This window comes from Phasianus colchicus, chromosome 6, assembly GCF_987193195.1.
Source record: "Phasianus colchicus chromosome 6, bPhaCol1.hap1.1, whole genome shotgun sequence".
NCBI classification, from domain to species: domain Eukaryota; kingdom Metazoa; phylum Chordata; class Aves; order Galliformes; family Phasianidae; genus Phasianus; species Phasianus colchicus.
In genome coordinates, this window is record NC_143441.1 from 29,679,952 (window position 1) to 29,704,582 (window position 24,631).

The window sequence follows — 24,631 nt, forward strand, 5'->3', positions numbered from 1 at the left end:
TGGAAAAGACCTTCAAGATCATCGAGTCCAACCACAACCTAACCATACCACCCTAACTCTAACAAACCTCCCCTAAATCATGTCCCTGAGCACCACATCCAAATAGATCTTAAACACATCCAGGAATGGTAACTCAACCACCTTCCTGGGGACCCTATTCCAGTGCTTAACAACTCTTTCTGTAAAGAAGTGCTACCTAACATCCAACCTAAACTTACCCTGGTGCAACTTCAGGCCATTTCCCCTCATCCTGTCACCTGTCGCCAGTGAGAAGAGACCAACCCCGCTCTCACTGTAAGCACCTGTCAGATATTGGAAGAGAGCAATAAGGTCTCCCCTCAGCCTCCTTTTTCCCAGCCCCAGTTCCTTCAATCTCTCCTCACAGGGCATATTCTCCAAGCCATTCACAAGCCTCATTGCCCTTCTTTGGACCCGCTCCAGCTTTGGGCCTGTCCTTTCTGTACTGAGGTGTCCCTAAACTCTCTTCAGGTTGAACACAAAAATTAGCTTTATTAATTTATTGATGCCTTTTCACACCCAGAACTGGTGTGTTAACACTGGGGTCAAGATTCCTGTGCTGAAATGAGATGTGCAAAGCAGATGAAAGGCAAATTAACGCATATAGTTCAGCAATGCAGAGAATACAGCATGGAAAAATATAACTCCAAAGCAGATCCAAAAGGATATGACACAAACAATGTATAAAGTTATACAGCCACCAGTCACTGCTTTTTTTTTTTTCTTTCTTTTTTTTGCTAGATCCTGCTCACTAATTTTCATTTTTCTTTCTTTTTCCAAGTGCAGTAATTACTGTTATTGCACAGATCTATTGTATTTATCTACCTCCTTTAGGGTAACGTAACTGTCTACCCCACCTGTTTGCATGCTCATACCTTTTCCATTATAATGCATGGCTTGCCTGGACCACACAAAAACAAGACAAGCTATGTTGTGCATTTTGTTTGCATCTTTTCATGTTTCTTTAACAGACTTGTTTAAATAATTTTTTGTTTAAGCACTTAGCAGAATTCTGGAATACACACAGTCACAGATTTCCCTTTTAATACTTCAGAAAACTTGCCAATGTAGAGAAGAAATCTAATTATCCCATCAGCTCATCATCAGGCACGCACAAGTTAATTCTTCTAAAATAGATTCAGAATTACACGCTAATGACTGTCTGAAATGCATGGAATTATTTCTGTATTACGACCTTGTATTGAAAGCTGGAGGAAACATAAGCACAGCAAAAAGAGAAATGTTCTGCAACCTGCAGTTGTGTGAAATAGGAAGTAATCAGGGAGCTGTCTAGCATTACTTTCATCATCTAAATGTGGAAGAGAACTTTTGACCACTGGAAATCGATTACTAAGCAAATAGTCATCTGTTTGGATATGTTCCTTCTCTTTCCCAAAGCATCTTTCAAATACTTTGTCTGCTGCTGAGCCTGCCAGACAACGTGTGATACGTGACTGTATCAGCGGGCCAACGACCACCGCCTCATTCTAACAGACCACTGATATGGGCAGAAGGGGTTCTCCTACCTAACTTTAACCTGTGTGGGCTCTCACAGCAATTAAGAGACCGCAACAGGCATCTCCTGAAGGCAGCTAATACCACTTTAGATGCACATGTTGCTGCTCTCCCAAGGTATCCCCATAACTAACACAAAGGAGGCACCTCACAGCTGACGCTGGGTCAGATAGGTGTTCAGTGATGGGGTTGCCGCTGGAGACCCCAAAGGAGCCGCAGAGAGCAGAGCAGAAACCTCTGGCTCTGGTTTCTGTGCAAGCCTTCACTAAGAACACACAGCACAAGGCCAGGAGAGCGCCTTTACCTAAATAACCACTCATCAGTGAATGCTACCTGCATCATTGTTCTCACTTACAAGTGAGGCTTTTTGTCTCTTGCAGTTTTGGATTTGGTAAACTGGTGAGCACGACAAAAGCTCACAGCATTTGGATGGCCAGCTGAAGACCTGGGCAAGTTTGAGGTACTGGTGTATATGCAACAGCAACACACAGCTGCCAAGCTTCAGTTTTAAACTCTTATTGCACTAAACAAGAGCAAGAGAATAGTCTGAAACTGAACAGCAGCAAATCCAAGCTTAAGAGGGGGAAATACCACTGTCAAATACGGTGTAATTGAACCTTGCAGCTCATTATGACAGGATGTTGCTGGGGTTATGGTCTTACGAGAGTGGAGGCATGTACTGAAAGAGCAGTAATATCCAAGGTTGGAATAGTTAATGCTAAAAGGAAGAGTATTGGAACAAAAATGAAACCTTATGCTTCAGCTTTTACAGCAATCTCAACTTACGAACAGATCTTTCTCAGTGTGATGAAAAGAGAGAAGCATTATCCACCTTTGCTGCTCTGAGATTCTGAAACCTTCCTCTGAAATACCAAGTCCTGAATGCTGCTGAAAATAAAGGCGCTGCACTGGGTGGATCTCAAACTTGACGCAGACTGTCGTTTATGTTACCAATATCTCCTGTATATTGTACTGTTGACCACGTACTACAGCAGGACATCATTCAACACAACATGTATTTCTTGGAGGGCATGATCTTCAGCTGATCTATTACCTATTTGTTCATTTATTTATTTAAGTGCCAGAGATGTCTTCTCATGCTACATATATACTTATTTCACATAAAGTGTAATTAGATTTTGGAGCTCGTTATCACAATCTCTCCAGGGTACACATAGGTAAGAAAAGATTTTGCAGTTCTAGCTGTCACTGAGGTCCACAGAGACCACAGTCAGACAATTTATGCAAGGATACTCTGCTGAGAAAACAGTGCTCTGCCTGCCCAGCTCCCTCTGACGCTGGCATAGACAGCACATACAAACTGAGGCTATACACAGCCCGAAAGAAACTGCTAAGGGCAACAAGCATGGGATCGCACAGAGGAGGTTTCAGTCATGTTAAAATAAGATGGGTTATTGTTAGCACGAGGTGAGAAATTTTTCTCTCGTCAATTAATAGAGGGCCTGGAATAAGAACATGCTGACTTATGCATTTTGTTGGGGAAATAATTTGGAGGATTTTCTTATTGAAAAGGAGACAAGTGGATTTAAAGCCTATCGTGTTTTCAGATGACTAAGTTTCCTCTGTATGGAAGAAGAGGTATAAATATTACATTTGAAAAATGTCACGTTGATAAAAAAGCTACAGTTCCACCAATATAAAATATGAATGCAAACAACACGTCTGTCAGACATGGCTATAACATACTGCTTAACACTGCTAACTTATAATATGCACCTATTATTGTTAGTTCTCTTAATGAAAGAAAGCAAAGACACTGCATAAATTCTTGAACACATGTTTCACTTTTCCAGCTGCCCCGTGCTGTAGAACATCATGCTAACAAGAAGTGATGCTAACAAGAAGCTAAAACCAGTGTAGCAAATGGGGCATTTAAATATATATAAACATACAGACATTCGTATATAAATAGAAACTGGCTATTTTGGGGAAATGAATGGATCCCTAGACAGACATATTTCAGGTTAATATTACCTATATTTTCCTACATGGTAACCATTACAGTCCTGCTTAATCAGACAAAAAAAAAAAAAAAAAAAAGGTTATGTTCACTCTAAAATGGAAAGTCAATATTCAGCTATCATCTCTTCTAGGTTCAATATGAAATTTTGTCTGTCAAGCACAGTGAGCAAAAGGAATATGAATTTTGACATTTTTGCTCAGTCACTTCAAATCTATATTTGACACCTATGCCTGCCAGCACAGCACTTGTGTTCATGTTCAGACTGTTTCTATACAGACTGCCACCATGCAGTGTCAACAGCAGGATCAGACATCCTCAGTTTCTTTGTTTTAAGGTTTAAAAAGACATTGTTTTATACCATCTCCTAATATGCTGTACTTACACAGTCTCAAAGAGATTACTTCTCTTTTTTTCCTGCACCAAAGTCCACATCTTCTGCGATGATTTTCAATCTCCACTCAAGTAAACGGATCTACACCATTATTTGCTGAGAACTATGGCTCAATGTTGCAGCAGGGTGGCATACCTCCATCTAACCACCACATGATATTCACACTAAATATTTAAACCAAAGTCATATGCAAGCATTAAGCTATATTTATTTTGAAACAGAAACAAAAAAAATAAAAAGAAACAGGTCGAGATGTTAAATACCTGATGATTACGAAGAAGTCTGCAGGCTTGAGTATCTGATTAAACAGAGAGGAGAAATGACCCTTTGAACTTATAACCTACTGGGGGTGGTTTCCACTGCAATAACACCCCGTTTAAACCCTATGGCTACAGTACATCTGCGGTTCACTGACTATAATTACAGCTTTAATACTGTAACTGTAGCAAACAAGTCCCATGGTGTATTAGACTAAACACACAAGGCATTTTGTCCTCCTGACTACAGCCTCTTTAATGGCATTTCAGGCTCCAGCACATAAGCCTGTTCTTGGCCACACACTCCCAAGTAGTAATAGTTGGCCTGAGCTGGTTCCAAAGGAGCACCGTTCCAGCCCAACTGGGCATTGGACAATTACTTGAGAATATCATTTAGGGCTGAAACCAATACTTATCTAGTATTGAAATCAGTTTGGGAACTGGTTACTGTCATGTCAGCATTATGTCTTTCCTGGAGCCTTCGGCGTTGTTGGTTTGGCTTGTTCCTACACTGGGCATTTACAGCTGGGCTGACGTGGCATCTGAAGGAGCAGCACACTGAGTTTATTTGTTTGTGTTTTATATTTTACTTCACTCTTGATCCTGGCCTTCCTCCTGAACAAAATAACCAGACCCAACCCAGCTCAAAAGATGCAAACTCACTCTGACTACCACTTGTCCATCCCATGCCCTGCAGATGGAATGCCACACAGTGATGAGCCTCTTTTCTTAAGCATCTTGCAAAGTGCAGCCTCATTTTGTAGCTTCTCAAACAGAAAGAGGCGTCACTTAGGGTAAGCAAGCGGCCTATTGAAACTGTTCCAACATGCTGTTACCCCCTGCCTTGCTCAGATGTCCTGGCTCTGCCTCCTTCCTTCAAGCACTGGTCTATGGAACTCCTGCTGCCCTGATTCCTGGTGCATGTAGGTGGATCTCTGTAATTCTAAATTCAGTGTGAGGGTTCATCTATCCAGTTCTTCCCCAAAGACCAATCTTTAAATAGCTTGAGTCTTTTTTAACTCCTGCATTAAAATGAGTCATCGGCAGTCGTTAGCCTCATCTTAACCCTGAGAGTAGATGCCATATTTTTCCCCAAATAGGATTTTACTTTTGGTTTCCTCCAGTAAAATACAGGCTTCCGAGTATTTTGGCTCTGTTCCTCTATAACCTACTCCCTTCCACATCTCCTATTTTGTAACCACGCTCTCCTATCTCCTAGAAAAACACCTATATCCCTGTCCCCATTTCTCCAGCTGGACAGCACAGGGATACTGTTCTTCTACTCCTGCAGGCTCTGCTGAGGCTTGGAGGGAACATGCTGCTTGCTTGCCTCTGTGCTAGGTCCACATTCCTGACCACAAAGATTACATAATGAATATAAGACAAGTAAATTATCAGGGCAACATTTTTAATGTGGGGAAAATGGTAGATTTTAGAAATACCCAACTGTAGCTTAAGTCTCTGACTAGTCCAGTGGGATTTGCCTGCACAGGCTGCAAGTACAGTGCACACCACATCCAGACACCATTCCACACCCCAGTCACCAGCCAAGCAGCCACAGTCTTCTTCTTAAAACACTGGACAAGTACATGCACCCCATCTGGATGAAGAAAGAGCTTGCACATGAATATTCAGACTCTTGCCACCTTCTCAAACTAAGGTAGGTTAAAACTTTAACAATAATGCCTTGCCCCTAATAATAATAGTAATACTTTGCAAGGTTGTAAGTACCTTTCAACCTCGGTTATCAAAACACTTTACAAAGGCAGTTAAGTAAGTATCATTATATCTATTTTACTCTGAGGTGACAATGACTTTGTGTCAGTTATAACTGCAGAACAATCCAATACTTATCCATTATTCAGCTTCCCAAAATAACCTATAATTCTCTAGCAACTCTAACAGGAAAATGAAATCACAAATGGGGTAAATGAAAAATTCACCCATCAGTGAATTTAATGGCTTATTCACCTAATGGGCAGAATCACCATCACATCGCAGTCCTGCTGCAAATAATAACAACGTGCATCTACAGAGCATCTTTCATCCTGAGCGATCCCAAAGCACTTGGGCAAACTGGAAAGTAGGGCTGAGGACAACTGTATGGCAGCATAACACAGCCATCTCTGGGAAGGAATGCAGATAGCATACCGAAGCAGAAACTGAAAGAAAAACCCAAACAAACATTAGCTTTCTTAAAGGAAAGCCAGAAAAGGGTGTCGCTTCTTCTTAGTGTAGAAATACAGCAGAGCTGCTTTTGGTAGGCAACACGAAAGTTATGGTGAGACAATCAGTTGAAAACTCAGTGGGGTTTCCTAAATAAACACAAAAGCCAGGGCCCCAGCAGGTGGCCAAGTTTGATATTCAAATCATTAACATTTTACATGTGGAGTTTTCATTAGGACAAGGTTACCACATGATGGACAATCTGTATATATTCGCAGATGTGGCATGCATGGAAGTCAGACCTGTGCGAGGAGTATAATTCACAGCAATCTCTCTGCCCGAGAATAGCTGAAGGCAATGTCCAATCAAAGTACTGTCAGTGCACTGCTCAGCGAATAAATGAGTTGCTTTGACAGGAAATTCCAACAGCAATTTTAATTCTGATCAGGCTTCAGGAAGTGGAAAGAATAAAAACACATCAATTATAGTGACAGGAAGTTTTAAATCACATGGCAAGCAGCTGCTGCCAAAGGACACGTCTGCCAGCTTTCTTAAGAAGTATGGTATTTTGGTGTGACCAAAATTTTACACCAAAATTTTACAGGCTGACATCAGTCCCTAATTGTATGTTATCCCACTACAAGGGTAAAGAAAATGACACGGTGCAGACAGCACACCGTCATTACAACAAATCAGAGAGACTGCTTTTTTCTTTAAATCCTGACCCAAAACAAGCATATTTATAACAGCTACTGAACACGCCACCGACTAATGATACAAAGTGCACGTATGTCCACCTCAATAACGCGGGAGATCCCAGCAGCAAGGCAAAGAGACCGCCGTTTCCCGAGCCAGCCCCAGGCTGCAGAACCATCAGCACTTTAATCAATACACAAACGTTGCCTTTTTTCATTAATCCGTGCTGTAAATTATGACCGCTGCGCTGAATCAGTGGCGTATGGGGAGGAAAGCTGACGAGCTGTTTGATCTCAGGCTGCTAGTGGATGGTGCAGACTGAGCGCCCACCGAACCGTCCTTCAGCTGTACGGCTGGGTGCTTTTCTTTGTCTCCACATCCAGCACGAAGGAACTCTAGGCTAGACTTCTTACAGCAGAACCTAATTAAGCCTGCCTGGGAATGGGATGGCAGGGCTGTGGTGGGTAGGGAGAGCAGGTCTTAGACACAGCTGCTGAAAAAGGGCTATCAATGCAGGGCAAATCATTCAAACGCATGCAAATTATTCTGGTTTCACTTACAGGTACAAGGATGCTGTTTTATGCAGTCCTGGGAGTGCAAAAGGGTGTTAAAGCTAACGGGAATGTGATTTATAGTCCGACACAACACTAAAGCAACCTGGCTATAGAGGGAAAAACCTCTGTAGGGTAAAACCTTGACCTCGCTTAGCCAGTGAGGGTTCTGTAGTAGCTCTCTGTCATAGAACGCAAGGATGGAATGGCTACCGCTGGTACGTGACACATGCCTACAAAAGGTTAGTCAGATAGCAAGTGCCATCCAAAGCAATGCAATGGATGAAGAATGCTGAACTGCTAAAGCAGTGATTGACTCACATCCTACACAGCTGATTGATTTATACCCTCTACAAGCGGATTACACCCTCTGCTGTACATAGCTTGCTGCCCCAAGTAACATGAGTGGTCCCCCTTCACTGAAATGACCAAAAGCCTTAAAGGGCTTAGAGCTGAAAATCATTCAAATGGGTGGGTGAATTTAGGAAAGGAAAATTTGCCCTTGGAAAAGGAGGTGCTTGTGAGTTTTGCTGATCACATAGGAGAGCATGTTCTAAACGGCAGAAAAAACACCCAACCACAAGTGACTGATATACTGAAGCAGATTTAGCAAAGGTCACCAAAAAGTGTGTCATTTGCACAATACTGGCAAGCTTTGTATAAAGTTTTTCTTTTCAAAGAGAATATTTTTCAATACAGAAGAATACTGGAGGAAAGATTTAAACTGATTCTATGCAAAATTTTTCAGTACGTCTTCAGAGACTGTATAAAAATTGGATTCCAAAACAAAGAAAAAAATTCTGTCAAGATAAGACATGATACATCTACTTATTTCATTTTAACTTCTACTTAAATAGTAAATGAAGCTAAAACATAAAAGTGCTCATAGTTTCCCGCATAATTATCCACACTAAAATCTCTCCTCAGGAGAGATTCTGTGGGCTTTGATCCAGGTATTTTCAAGCATTTAAAGAAGGCACAGAAGCCAAAACCATACTTCTTCTGAAGAAAATGTGGTATAATTTCCTTATGCTTTTAAGGACATTCCACACATGGACAATCTGGCCTTGAGTCAGAGACAAAGTAAAATAGAAACAGAATTTTTAAATGTTCATTACTGTTGAAAGTCTGTTATTTGTATTATTTTCTAACTTTATAAAAATTATCTTTCTATTCTAATATAATCCAAGAATATTTAAGGGATATTGATAGTATATCTTACTAATTACTTCTCATCAAATGCACCGTAAATTACAGTAAAATGACATGTCAGTCTATGTCTGTGCATACAGATATCTTTTTCCAATGATTGTGCACTATTTCAATTGCAAAATGACAAAAAGGCAAAGAAAGATAAATTGGCAGTTTTATATGCAGACAGGCATGTAAAATACCTCCTAATACCCTATCTAGCACTAAATCACTTTGCCTTTCAAAAGCCCACTGAACTGGGTAAAAGACTGAGCTGCACACATTTCCTGCTTCTACTTCCCAGTTTTGCCCCGTCTCCAGGACAAATTTATGTACAGATTTGCTTCCAAATACCAGCACTGGCCCTAATCATGCAGTTTTCCCACTCAGGTCACCCAGACTTAGACCTGAGTCCTCCCAGAAGGACACCCTGTGGCACATCCCTGGGAGAGTACCTTGGTTGCACCTTGACTACCTGCCAAGCCACTTTTTCCCTCCATGCCTCATCACCCAGTGGCCTGCTTTCTTTGAAAGAGTATTGTGTTGCAGTTGGGAGAACTGGGCACAAAGACAGCAGGACATGACACAGTCCACCTCAGGTTTTCTTTTACTCCATTCCTAATGCTGCTTGTCAAAAGTAACTCAAGGAACAAAAAGTTCGAGATAAACATAGTACTGTTATAGAGTTGGAGAGAAGAGGAATATAATAGGAGCTTCAAAGCCTGAGCTTTTGATAATGTTAACCAAAGGCAAATAGATGCACTGATTTACCAAGAGGTGAGTTATAGAGCCTCTGATGCACTGGCTGTGACGTGAAGTGCACACCCCCATGTTGCCTGATGACCTCATACCTGTGTGACCTTCCTTTCATCCAGCTCTGCTGAAACTGGTATCTTCACTCCCAGCTTAAACCAGGGCTGCTTTGATGTACACTGCCTCTGCACAATGTCTAATCCACCAGCTGACAACAGACCCAAATGAGCTTCACCCTGATACATTTATTAGTCCCCTAAAGACAGAACATCTTCACATGCTCAGCTGCTGGCTCATTCAGTCCAAGAGCTCTCTGTGTTGACTGACAGAAGCTTTACTTCCTCTGAAGAGTATGTTACTGCTGACGAGGTCAAGTTTACTATTCCTTTACTTTATTTAAAAACTGCAGTGGAGATGACAATCAGAGCATCTGGAATCAGAAGGAATGCAACAAAATGACTCATTAGTCCATGGTCAGACTTCTTACAGTGCAGGATGTCAGCTTCTCACATCCTTTCACATAGCCACCTCCAGAAATATTCTCTTAATTTCTTAAGAAAATACTGAATCATAGAATGGTTGAGGTTGGAAGGGATCTCTGGAGATCATTTATTCCAATCTCCATATGCAAGCAGGGTACCCTAGAACACATTACCAAGGATTGTGCCCAGGTGGCTTTTGACTACCTCTCGGGAAGGAGACTACAGTATTTCTGGGCAGCCTGTTCCAGTGCTCTGTCATCCTCACAGTAAAGAAGATTTTCCTCATGTTCTGTTGGAAATTTCTGTGTTTCAGGTTGTGTTCACTGAGTTTGGCCCCATCCTCTTAACAACTTCCCTTCAGGTATTTTTACACATTGATCAGATCCCCCCACAACCATCTCTTTTATCCGTTGAACAGGCCCAGCTCTCTCAACCTTTACTGATAGGGAGATGCTCCAGTCCCTTCATCATTTTAGTAGCTCTTCAATGTACTTGCTCAGTAGCTTCATGCCTCTCCTGTACTGTAGAGCTCAGAATTGGACCCAGGGCTCCATGTGAGGCCTCACCAGGGCAGAACAGAGAGCTAGGATAACCTCACCCAAGGTACTGGCAGTGTTCTTCCTAATGCAATCCAGGAGCAGGATACCATTGGCCTTCTTGGCCACAAGGGCACACTGCTGGTTCATAGGATGCAAAAATGTCTTTGTGGTTTTCAGCACAACGTCCACTTTCCTTTTGCTATTTTTCCATCCTTTACACTCTATTGGATGAGCATTTGCTGATTTACACTTGTTATCGCTATCGTGTAGTCCTTGGAAAACTGTATAAAAGATCATAGATTTATTCAAAACCTGAAATTCCTCCCTGCAAGAAGCAGGTTGTATCTCTTGACAATCACTAATAATCGTTTTTCCAGCTGATACGCTGAAGTTTCAACTCCCTGAAAGCCTCTCTCTTAATCACCTTCCAATGAGGTCATATGGAGGACTACCCCCAACAAAATATTGAGTTGGTCAACAATATAAAAGGAGGATGCTGGCATTTGGTGATTTTGTAACCAGCTTCCTGTCAAATTCATCACAATCATGAGAACAAGAAGCATCCCTTATGAAGACTTCTTTTCATAATGATCCAAGTTTTTCCTGTCCCAGCAAAACCACTGAAAGTTTATAGACTCAGATAACAAGACTTCTCCAGGGATCATGCTACTCCCTGTAGAGTGTGAGTTTTTCTTAAGTCCTTTAGTTGAAGACATCTTGTTTCATTCATTCATTCCCTGGAGAACTTGTTCAAGATTCTTGCACAACTAAGATCTGAGTCTCCAAAGAACCACAGAAAGACAGCTTTGTATTTCAGTTTGGCCACACCCAGACTCAAGATTTTGAAAAGCAAGTGCCTAAAACAAATCAACATTGTACCTTCTTTAGTAAGACCTTGCTTCTCAGAAGAAAAAACATTGAACAGCTCGTAGGAAGGCTGGCAGGTCACTGCCTTTCTTAGAGCACCTGCACAAAACTTCCACCAGCATGAGAGATTCAGAAGACTAAAATTCCTCCACTAACTTCAACTAGCAATGGGAGTGACCCAGCTTGCAGTGCCTCAATATATCTCATAAAATGCACTGAAATATTTGCTAACAGGACTATCTTCGTGTTACTGTTGCTCATTTTTATTACAGGAGACCAAGAGTGCCCATCAACAGCAGGACCTTGTGCCTGGTACAGATGTCAGTCTTCACTGTGTTGACAAAAGAGGACCACTTCATTAAATCTCCTACTCCCAAAACAAGCAGACAAATAACAAGACCCTTTCATGTCAATGTACCATTTGTACAGGCAAGTGCTTAGCAGCATGGGTCATGTAAGCTAGCCCATGAGGACTATTTCTGGAAAAAAAAAAAAAAAAAAAAAGATTCTGGAACTTATTTTAAGATTCATATCTATGCATTCATGCATGTGCATTTTAACCATATACATAATTCACTTAAGTTTAAGAGACCTGCTTTTAAATACTTCACCACTGTGTCATACAATGGAAACTACCTCAGGGCTACTAGGAAGGGGGTTCAAACATCCCTCATATAAAACACATCATTACGCATTAGAGGAAACTTCATTCACCAGAGAAGAATGGCATACCAGCTGGAGGTGAACACCATAAACCACATAAAGTTTTAATTAAATTCATTAAAAATTCTTTGTCTCTCAGTGGGTGTGGGGGCAGATAGATCCCTTTAACAATGGCCAACACACAATCAGGTTTGTCAAAACTAATAATAATACAAAAGCATTAACTCACACTGGGACATTTTGAAAAAGTTTGAATAAGTGTATTATTTTTAATATGGAGCATTTATAAATTATTGCAAGATGTGGCTGGTCTTGGAGCACAGTTGCTGTTTCTATTGTTCACTGGATTGATAAAAGGTGTTAATAATAAAAGGCACATTTTTAGCAGTTGGCAAAATGAATCAACCTGAAAATATAAGTGAGAAAGATATTTTTCCCTGAAAAGACCGGAATGTATACACACACACTATCCTTCAATATTTACAGTCTATCACCAAAGCCATATACAATAAATGAATGTTGCAGCACCAGATCTCCTCCTGCAAACGTACACATGCCTATCAAAAAATCATATATTCCAGAGGGAATAATCATGAGTACAGAACTAAAACCATGCATAAATATTTGCACGATTAGGGGTATTAACTAGGGTAGAAGAGGATAGCTATGTGGCCGCTTAGCTCTTATGTAAATGACTTTGTTTTTCAAATCTGGAAAGCCTTGCAAAATACTTTTATGTTTAATCAAATCCAAATAAAATGATTCCACAATGTACTGAAGGGCTTCACATGATGAGTTAGTGACAATGTCAGCTATTTAGGCTCATGGCAAGCACTTCATTTTAGTCCTGGTACCACTGAAGTCAGTGGGAGTCCTCTCCCTGATTGCAACACAAGTCTTTGTTACTAAATTATCTCAGGCTGATGAACTGTGAAACTGCAAAGTTACTTTTACTAACCATTCCTCATCCAGACGTATTAAAGATAACTGCAAACCAGAACTAACTAATTCAGTAATTAGGTATGAAAACATGCTCACTGCATAGCTAATACATAAGGGAGGGTCTGTGTTTTTTGTACTTTGTCAAAGTACAAGAAATACAATGGGTCACATGAGCAGTAACACAACATATGTATTACTGTCAAAAGTAGGGAAAGAGCAGTTGTGTGTATATTCTCCATCCTACACTTCAGCAAACGGGCCTGTAGTTCTTTATTCCATTTCGTAGTTGTGGTGCTATAAGTCTTAGACTTAGACCTGTATCCACCTGATGTTCAGTGCTCTTTAGATAAAAAAAATTTGAGCGACTTTAGTTCTGCCATTACTGTAAGACATAAGCCTCAAGTGAGATGTGAAAAGATGCATTTGAGCACTTATCCAATACAAATACCAGCTCGGTAGACCAAAATGTTAGTGCATAACATGTGCTACAGTAAGTACTGAGCCCACACAGTAAAGAATTCTGACTAGTAATGGAGTACTATATAGTCAAAGAAACAAAAGAGCAAAGTCATTTTTCTGTTTTTTCTCATTCCAGCTGCTTAAATATCAGCTGTAGAAGTACTGTCCTCAATCACACAGGTTTCAAAGGAAAATGAGACACCTGCTTTCCTACCTCCCTTTCACATAGATACAAACTTCAAGGGTAAGAGACAAAGGAGATGAAGAAAACAAATAACAGTAATAATAGTCCCAGAACTGTTTCAGCAGTTGATAAAAAACACGGCATAATGCATTTGTCCACACTGTCATTGCAAAACGGTGCGAATTGTCTAACTTCAGCCATCTAAACAAGAAGCTCGGCATTGAAATGTATTGGATAATTTCTGTAAGCAAAGGAGAAAGGCACAAATGGAAGGTAATTCTTTCAGTGTTATGGTAAATATGATGGCTGTTAGGATAAAGGCCTTCTAGAAGGGTCTATCTCACTCTTCTGACCACAGACCTGCTACACAAATAGGCCAGGCACCTAAAGGTGGAGCCATTACATATGATTACACGGCAACACAGCACAAGGATGTAACCGGTTAGCTTGGATATGAGTATCTCTCATGCTGCCAGACCACGTAGCTGTGCGATAGCAAAATATCACAGTAAATTCGACTGCCCCAAATTTACTTTGTTCGTGTTTAAATTGTTAGTGGTTTCTGCTACAGGTAAATACAGAGATATATATATGTATGTCTCTCTGGTGACAGTAACTCAGTTTGTGATTTGATCTGATAGATTGTAACAAAGATAAGACTCCTGACATTTACTGCATTGCTTTCCCCAAGACCATCAGGTGGTGAGATCTTGTAGTGGTCACCTTTAAATCCATCATCAAGTATCTGTAATCTATAGATATAATACAGATAAATAGGTAAGAATCTAAGTACTGTATCTGTAGATACAATTACTGGTAAATACTTAAATAACTACATAAATGTATCTTTAACTTTTTAACACAGTTCAGTCCATAAACTAGAGAGATGAAAGGACAAAGATTGCCTGATTCATCTCCTGTTCACTCCACAATGTTTTAACCCAGGATCACGTGACCAATGCCTCCCAAGCACACATTATCAACAATGCACTGGTGCCTGCATACTATAGTGTAATTCCATCCTTGAAAATGTAAGTTCCCTTTTTCCACTGGCCATTTTTTCATGACTGCATCAAGACTTAGACATAAATCTATTGTACCTTGGTGTAAGCAGAAATTCCTACATTCTTAAAATGTATGCAAACACTTCAGTGCCTAACTTGTAGGAATTCTACCTACCTGTTGAAATGCTCAGCCCTAAATCCAAGCTTTCCACATTACTTGATCTAGCAAAAGGTAAAATGCAAACAAGAATAAACTCTTATTCCTGACCACTATGAATTACACTCATTATATCCCGCCCAGTTCACATCTGAACTAATCCAAGTAGTTTCACTGGCCTGGAAATCTGAGCAAAGACTGAAGGACAGTCTGGATTGAGGCCCTACCTCATCAAGTTGTGTTGGGTTCCCCTTTCTTGGCCTGAATCATCCAACCAAATGATCCCACCAAGTATGTCTCACACTTGCAGGAACAGTTCATTATACAAGATGATGAGATTGCCTGCTGAGAAGCAATAAGTGACTGCTCCAAAAGATTCTAAGCTTTTAATATAGGATATAATGACCCAGTCCATACTATTTGGCACAGGCCAATTCTAGACTGATCACCACAAACAAGGCCTGTATAGCTGATCTGATAAAAAGGCAAGCTGCTACCACAGATGCAAGCAAGCTTCTATTACTTCTCAGCACCCTCAGCAATGCAAGTCCTACAAAGAATGGAATCTATCACCAAATTTTCTAGCTCCAGAAAGCATAGGGAAGACCACAAGGCAAAATCTTCAGTGTCTTCTGAGTCTCATAGCAGATGAGTGGTTGTTTTAAGCATGTTATGGCTGAATAACTGGTGCCTAGGAGAAGAAGAGTAGGACCTGACTGTCTGGATAGAGGTAACTAGAAATGAAAGAAGAAATAACCATGACAAAGGGATAAAATTTAAAAAATTCTTGAGATCCACAGCTGGGGGCCAGACCTTCTGAAAAGTTCAGCTCAAAATCAAGTAATGAGATTTGCAAGAGTCCTCAAAACCCAACAGTTACCACTAAGACCAGTGGTGCTTTTCATAAGTGCAAGGGTTTGCTCCTGCCAAGCTTAGAGGAACTGAACCCATTTTGAGCTCTGAAGTGGTAAGCATTACATGACAAGTGCGGTGAGGAAAAGAAAAAAGTATCCACAGCAACAATGCAATTGTAGACTTTAAATAACTGTGAAGCTTCATAGCTTGAATGCCAAGCATTTTAGAAAAATAATCATTATTTATTCACTTTCTATGGGTCTTCAGTAGAACACTAAATTGCAGGAAGAAGGAAGCACTCTTTCAGAGGAAAATGGTTAGGACATACATCTCAATTAATTCTGGCTTAATGTGAATTTATGTTAAGTTTATTTAAGATAGATGAGGAAGCAACAGCTAGCGTCTGGTTAAAAAGTGATGTTATTTGTGGAGACAGTCTATTGTATTGCAACAAAAGAGAATTTCATCTTCTATAAACAGTGACCAGTGAGAATTCACACTGAGACTTCACTGACACATCCATTTCTTTATAAGTCTCTTCAGTCTTCATAGTAACTCTTGAGAGTGAGAAAGTCAAAGGATTCTCAGGAAAGGATCTGCTGACTGCTGACTTTGAAGGAGGAATTCTCAGATACTACAGAAAAGATCCACAAGTTGTCATCACAATAAATAAAGCATGGCTTTGCGTGGCCCTGAAAGAAGTTTTTGGGAGGGAGAAGGGAGACCCAGAGCTGCCCTTGGAGGGTTCTACCCAGGTGTGAAGATGCACTTAGTGAGCAAAAACCCAGCTTGGAGTGCATCCCCATTTATCTTTATGGCGGGTAATAACGTGGTGCGTGGCAAACCCTCTTCATTTCACCCAACCCAGCCACTTGGCTCCCTCTCTGGTTAGTCTGAAAGCAAGCAGCTGACATTCTATCCAGGGCAGGTGGCCTCTCCTATGGAAATGAGCCAATTAAGGAGAACTATAAAGGGGCACAATCGGCCAGCTTTTTAAGCTGTGGCTTGGCTATAGAATTGAAGACGAAAAGCCGATGAACAGAAGAATTTTCAGCTGCATAATTTTTGATCCAGTGCATTAGTAGCATGGGTTAAAATAGAGGAGGGGATTTTGGCACGTGAATCTTTTTCGTTCCTTTGACCCACAAGTGCCAAGAAACAAACTGAGTAGTGTGAAGTAACAGAACAGTGCTTTTTTTTTTCAGTACCTCTTTTTTACACTACTAATCAAGGGCTTTCTACATTACAGCCTGTGTCTATTTCAGCAATGATTTTGTATCTACTTATGGGATTAGAAAGATTAAGTGCTAATTAGAGCACTGAGGATTAATAACTGCTACTTCTGCAATGCACATTTTTCTTAATCTTGTCTTTAATTCCAGTGGAATTGGTCCAGGGTTTGCCAAAGCTCAGTGAACATGCAATAGAAGGTGCCCGGTATTAATTTCCTTGTATATACTGAATAGCCATCAATCCATTATGCTAAAGAAAGAATTATAGGGATGGTAGAAATAAGCACACTTTGTTTCTGAAGAAAATGAAAACCTGTGTCTTCGCTGTTATATTGGAAGCCCTATTAACCCAACTTTCCCCCCACTTTTATATTTTCCACATACATAACTTACAATCTTAACAGTAAACACACTTAATTTAAAGCAAAGTCTAATACTACTAAAATCAGAAATATGGTAAAGTGAGAACTAGAAACATGTGAAAATGGCAAATAGAGAAAAAGCATCTTCTGTGTTTTCACTGACTGTTGACTCCACAAATCTTGGTGCTGTTCATTAGTGGGATAGTTTCCTTCTGTTCTCCCATTTAGAGCTCTCAATTCTAATATATTGATAGTTATATATTTGCAAATAAGTTTAAAACTAATTGGTTGCTTGAGGAGAACACCTAACAAATCAGCAGCTGTTTACATGTAAAACACAGCCAGGATCTTTTCCAGAGAAGATAGACTTAGAGGAAAGTTTTCCTTTTCAGCCAACAAAAGATGCAATTTGCATACAGGTGTTACTGGGCTTCTCTCTGAATTCATGGATTACTGCTAGTTTCAGATGTCAGGACAAAAAGATGGGTCAAAGGCACAGAGAGATGACTTGCAGCTAGTTAAAGGAGTTTAAGGTCAAGACTGCTAAAAGCAGAGCTCATTTTCCACCAAGTGACGCCAGATGTACCAGAATCTCATTAAATTACACACTTTCCACTGAAGCTAAGGGAGCAGACTGTGTTCTGCACAAGGGGACTGACTAAAGTATTTCTGCTTTATTCTAGGATACAGTAGCCTCCCATCTCTTGTACAGATGATGGGATCCAATTGCTCAAAAGCATACACAGCATGCATCATCCTTTAAGATCAAGCAGGATCTTAGGGTGTCAGAGCAGGATCCATGCAACCTGTAGTGACTATGTAGCAGTATTTCTTTCAGAAACAGTGTTACAGTCACACAACTGTCCCCTCCAAAGAAGTAATAATCTCTCAACTGGTTCCTGACTCCAGGTTTTGTGGAGGAGCTGCAAAGAGTCAAATAACCCTTGTGTCCCCATGCAATGAGATGATCCAGGAAGAAGTCTTAGATCCCTAAAAGAGCTTTCCCTTCACAAACCTCCTACTGTGTGTAGCCAGAACCAATCTTGTCTCTGTTAAATCACTTCTTACTAGATAGCTCCCTCCCAGAGAATTACTAATGCTTAATAAATTCTCCAATCTGCCTGATCAAAACAGTTCAGCATTAAGAGGGTTCTCTACTGAAAACCACTCTGAGTGTGAGAAATACCCTTCTCAAGAACTCTTTAGAGAGGACAGGGGAGAAGATACAGGGAATGAAAGCAAATACTGCACAACTATCGCTAATAAAGATAGCAATAGACCATGCATGCAACAGGTCAGCTTTTGCAAAAGGACTGGGACTGTCTTACCAACATCCTATTTTAGCCCATGTATTGTATATTTTAAGAGATTAAATATCTGATGCTTCCTCTTGCTACTAAATGCCAAGCCTGAAAATGATCCCATCCTCTTCATTCTTCCTCCCAGAAGAAATCTTTGTCAGTGTCAAGTATATTATTCTGCACAGGAATAGACATAGAAACATTTTCCAAAGCCAAGCCCTACTTTATTTCTCTACTACAGAAAATTCCGCTGAGCTGCTGGTAGAAGAAATGCTTTAGAGATATTCACATACTGTCTGTGGCTTGCTAGGAGTAGCACACAGACCCGCCACACCTGGTAGGTCCTACCTAACCTAATGTGGCTGTTGTATACAATACAATAATTTGGTCTGTTCTCACATTCTGTTCATCATCACTCACAGTCATGCAGCTTTTCAGTTACACTCATGCACCTTCTAATAAATATAATTCTTGCCTCAAACATGAGGCAGATGTTTTTTTCTGCACCAGCAACACTGGTACCCCTTCTCCTCCAGCATCCCTCAGGCTCGGTGCGTTGGTTCATCATTGCACCACCAGAGGGAGCTGCCTGAATGCCTTTGAAAGACTTCATGACTAATTTAAATCCAAAAAAAAAAATAGTCCCACCTTTGAAATCTTATTGTCTAGAAAAGGGGATGCAGTCATGACAGAATGAAAGAGAAACTGAAAGACTGCTGTACAGCACAATGCCTGAAATCTTTGCTTTGCCTCTTTTTAATCACAGCCAATCTTGTACTGTCTGGCACAACAGTACAAAATAAGCTTTGTTGATTTAATCAAACAAAGCAGTTTTGAATTAGGGTGTTTAGGTCAGCTATTGAGATCCACAGTATGACTCTGATGGACTGAGGTTTGAGAAGAAAAAGCAAACTAGATGTTAATACTTAGCTAAAACCACCAGTGACATATGATATGGCCTACAATAGATCATAATATTTTTCTTATAAAATCAGAGTCCATTAGTACAATAATCAGGTTCTGTCTCTTTAAAACCAGACACTCAATTGTAGCATTCATTCATTTTCAAGTTGCCTATTTTTTTTTTTAAGTAGTTATTTCTGTCCCAGTACTGCTCTGTTTTCCAATACCCTCTTTTGTTTACAACAGAGGGTCTCTGATTTTTTCCCTGATACGTCCAGTGCCTTTCCATTATGCATATTTTCATCAATCCTGACACACATGCTGTATGTATGGCAATGCAGAAATGCGTCTGTATTTCACATTAAATTTGGAGTTCAAAGCTGCTCTTGGGTACAGACTTGCCTTGCACTCTTCAGACAGGACTGAGCTGTAAGATTCTCTAGAAGGGAAAAGACAAAGTAAGCTCTTTAACTTAACCCCTAGCTGCTGATCTGCGAGCTCGAGAAAGCTTGGGCATGGGAGGCTCAGGTATGATCTTCTTCAGTTCTGAGACTGGCACTTATTAAGTCCAGCATGCATTCACAAAGCTAGAGCTGAGCTAGTCACTGGTGCAGCATGCATGGCGCACAGTCTGCCGCACACGGCCTTATGGGACAGACACAGTCAAAGTTCCATGCTACTTAAACCTGGGAATCTCAGCCCAACTCCCAGATTCATTTTTTCAGCAACTCGGCATGTCAGTCCAAAGTCATTCTTGGTCTGATTTCCAAAACTCAAAATAGGACAAAGCCCTCATATAGTATCAGTGTATGACACTTCTAGTGATATGTAATTTATTCAACAGTGAGTGGAAATGAGAAATCTACACTAACATGGCTCCACGTAGCTCTCTGCTATTATGCTCATCGATGAAGACCTAGTCAAAGCAGTCGTTGGGTTCTAAAGAGATTTTTGGTTCCATCCTACCAGTCATATTCCCACATAAATATCTAAATTCACACGTCTCAGTCCTTGAACCTTAGACTGTGAGCAGATTCCCTTTCTCATCCTTCAGAGCTTTAAAAAGAACAGCTTTCTGGAATGTAAGTTCAGGAAATTACAGTGTTAAAGAGATGCAGAAACTAACCCAGCCTCTGAAATTTCCCCTGCTTTGACACTTCATACTGGTCTATGTTCGAACAGAATAGAGAGTTTATTTTATTTTTTCCTTTGCAACCAAAATATCCTCATTATTTGAATACAACAGATAAACAGCTGGAGCAAAGGTCTGAATTGTGTTCTTTGCCAGAACTGGGCAAGCTTTTGTGACATAAGATGAGGTTATCTTGCTCATGAAGTGGGTATGGTAACACATCAGCTTTTCTCACACGGACAAGCACTTGTTAAAGATGCAAAGCAAAAAGGAGATCCACTGTACTAGAAATTCAAACTTCATTCCCCTTTATAAGGGATCTAGCCTTTACTAGAAATGCATTTCAGACAAATCTACTTTCATTGATAGTCCAGGAAGTCAGGAAATTGAAAACATCCCATTTAGCTGATGAAGAAGTAGTTTCAACTCAATGAAAGAAGAATAACTGCATTCCTGATACTGGCCAGCTATACAAATCTTTGTGCTTCCCGACCTTGTTTTGAGATGGGAGGCAGGTGAGAGGAGTACCTCTCATGTGGGGACAGTGCACAGTTTCCCTCAGAGACTACATCTCCTGGCCCATCAGAGAGTAGGAAAATTGGATTGGAGCTGAGATAGGCACGCAGCAGAGCTTGAGTGTTTTACTATCTGAAAAATTAGCTTCCAGGCAAACACACAAAGCTCCTTCAAACCAGTGAGAGATTCACCCTGGGCAGCAGTCAGAACACAGCTCTTCTGTTGCTGCTTTCTTCCAGGTGTGCCTTCACAAAGGGCAGCTCTGCAGTGATATGATATGGAGGGTCCAGCCATTGAAGGCTGCCATTCTGGCACAATGTGAACGCCTCTGCAGGGTGAAGGAATGTGTCCCAGAGACCTCTCAGACAATATCTGGCATAGTCTACATCTTAATTGACTCCAGAATGGAAAAGGCAGCACAAGTGAAATGTCTCCATCTACAAATACCTAAATTCAAATCCAATTACAAAAGGAGGAGGGGAAAGTAAGGAGTGCTTTTTTTTCTCAGGCTCCAGAGCCAAGATCTGGGTGTTTTTGAAGTCATCCTACAAGGAAGAAAAGAAAAGGCTGAAGCTTACTGTGACCTAAATAAAGCAAAAGAATTAGGTACTTGTGATCAAAGGGTTGAATGATGCATATACACATCTCTCTAAATAATAGAGTGGGCGGGAAAAATGACATGTCATTATTCCTCAGAAATAAAGAAAATTACCTGTTCTGAAAAGAGGAGTTAATCTGTTTTTACACAGTGAAGAATAATGCCACATTATTTCTTCTAAAATTAGCAGCTGACAAGCTGAGACTACAGTGCTTAGAGCATCTGGCTCTCTGGCACCACACTGTACTTATCACAGTGAAGCTTTCCTTCTTTCCTGTACCAGCTTTATAAAGATTGGTGAGGAGCAGCCATTACGACACAGGCCTACATCCATTCAGCCCCACGTATGTCTAAGACACTTCAGAGTTTCTTTCTTTCTTTGAAAAATAAGGTGCAGAAACCTGACATTAACATTTTAAAAATAACCTGGTGACTTATCATACAGGCAAGATTTTTCCATCCAGCTGTACCTTTGTTAGTTCTCTTCTTTCAAGCCAGAATCAAATGTATGACAGACTCATTCTAAAATACAGCATGATTTCCAGAGTCCGAGACAGGCAGTGAAAGAGTGAATTCTGAAAGCTGAAGTCAGACATGTCTTAGTAAATAAGAGGTTTGTTTTTCTTTTTCTCAAACTTTAAGGCTTCAGATACCAAATAACTGAGCATGTAACTACAGCAATGGCTGAACCATTCTGTTGATAAGATAATGGCTATATTTTATCACATGAATGCATAGGAACAGCATAGAGACTTCTCAAAACTGCTCTGCTGAGGAACTGCTCTGTTTGCTGTTCACGTTTAGAGTGACAGCATGTAGGGCTCAGCATTCATAAAGAGGTTTAGGAGACTGAAAACCTAAGAACTGATTTCCATTGGACTAAGTAGACCAAAATCACAAAGCTTATTTATCCTCTAGCAAATTTCCAATTAAGTAGCATTTCAACTGAATAATCAAACTTTCCTGACTCTCCTTTAATAATGCATGGTGATATTCATGCCAATTCATGCATGCAGAACTCCCTAGCAGCAGACTGAAAAGAAAATAAGATCAACTTCCTCACCCACTCACATGAGAGAAGTGGTTGGGTGATATTTTTGCTTTGAACGTTTGAATGTTTCTACTTGACTGTGATATAATAGAACACAAGAAAGGCATAAATCTAATCACCAAAACCATCTATCACCATTTGACTTCTCATAGCAATGTACTGTCTTTTTCTCTTGGGCAGGAGGTTGGCCTCTTGTCCAACCAACAGAAGGATTTCAAAATAACTGAAGATCTCCTGGGAAAAAAGGTTTTGCTAGCCAGGAAGATCTTCTATGATTCTGTGAACTCATTCTATACTTAAGAGACATCAACCTGTCAGGTCAGGTACTGAGGACTGAAGTAGCAGGCCTGGGAGAGGTACAACACAAGGGCATGTCTTCAACTCCCTGTACCCATAAGCTTTTGTTCAGGATAAAGGTACTGCATTAGGAAACAAGGGTATCACCTCCATCTTATCTCCCAATGACTCCCAGAGTTGAGAATCTGTTTTTCTCAAGTCGGGAAAGCGTGGCCTCAGTTGACAAGTCCCATTCACTCCAGGCTTCAGCAGCTCTCAGATTGACAAGGAGAGATGAGCTAAGCCAAACTGAACAAGGGAGGCTTCTGAGACAGCCTTTCCCTCTGATAAGCAAAACTGTCATGAGATGCTGCTCAAGAAGCTGCAACCAATGAACTGGGTTGTTTATGCATGAAGGCACCATATCAGTCAACAGATGACTAACGTAAACTCATGATCTGAAAAAGTACATTTTTTATCTAGCTCAGGAATCTTAAGGGCAAAACTGGCAATCCAGTTGCAGAAGAAAAGTTGACTATGTTTATCACTACAGTGTCTTATCTGATTAACTTAAGCAAAAATTATAACCAAGACCATCAACAGTTTTTCTTCTTTTACCTGATAGTAATAATGTGAGAATTATATCAGGCTCATTTATTTATATTCACTTTAAATGGTTTCAATTCATATGCAATCAGTTTTCAGTAGTCCAACACTAGCAAGTTTAGTTGCAAAGTACAGTTAGATAAATGCTCTATTCATCCCTAACCTCCATGTTGTTTATCAACAGGAAAGCCAAACAGCTAACAAACAGCTCCATGAGTACAGATAGCACAACTGTAAGCAGAAAAAAAAATGGGACTGTCCACATGAAAGTATGTAAGCCTCCTTTTTCAGTGCATGAAGTGAAACTAACTTCTAAGATTCATCTTCTGGAGGGTGACACAATTACACTGGCCAAATACAGAAGGGCAACTTTCCATCACTGCCTCTTTACAAAGCATGGAATGAATAACTTCCTTGAGAATGCAAGAAAATTGGGATAAAGCACAGTTTTAATTATATTCATAATGATTTATTTTAAAATATGTTCTCATTATACTATCCATTGTGAGGCAAAAGCAGTTTGGTTCCACCTGAATTTAAAGTCATTATTATAATTATTCTCACCAGTACAGCCATTAATCACGTAAACAATACCTGGCTTGCAGAAAATACGTGGGTAAGTGGTTATATTATGATTTAGCATTAATTTTCTTACATTCTTAAAGTCTTACTTGAACATTTATTTTTTATGTAAATGCTTTTGAAAAAAAGGTATCTTACCTTCAGATTGATGTGTTGCAAGAGGTGTCTGGGTCTCCTTGGAGTAGGACACCACCTCCCGAGGTAAGAAATCAACCTGGGTAATCTTTGACACCCCTAGTTTGTGCAGTCTGCGTCTAAGATGGAACACAGGACATAAAAGGTTAGTTATGTTAGGTGTAAGTCAGTAGCGGGAGCAAAAGTGTTTGCTCTTATGAACAGGATTAAAAAATACTTCAATGTTTGCTAAGATGAAACACAACACACTATGTATGAAAAGA

The 24,631-nt window shown here is 40.3% G+C and overlaps 1 protein-coding gene across 7 annotated transcripts in view; it reads right to left on the reverse strand.

The window, feature by feature from the left end:
* DYNC1I1 (dynein cytoplasmic 1 intermediate chain 1) overlaps nt 1-24,631 on the reverse strand; it is a 180,871-nt gene that overhangs the window by 115,020 nt on the left and 41,220 nt on the right. For all 7 annotated transcript variants that reach the window (XM_090142776.1, XM_090142777.1, XM_090142775.1 and 4 more), the window contains one exon: nt 24,372-24,487. In XM_090142776.1, the coding sequence (XP_089998902.1) occupies nt 24,372-24,487 (116 nt within the window). The remainder of the gene's footprint in view (nt 1-24,371; nt 24,488-24,631) is intronic.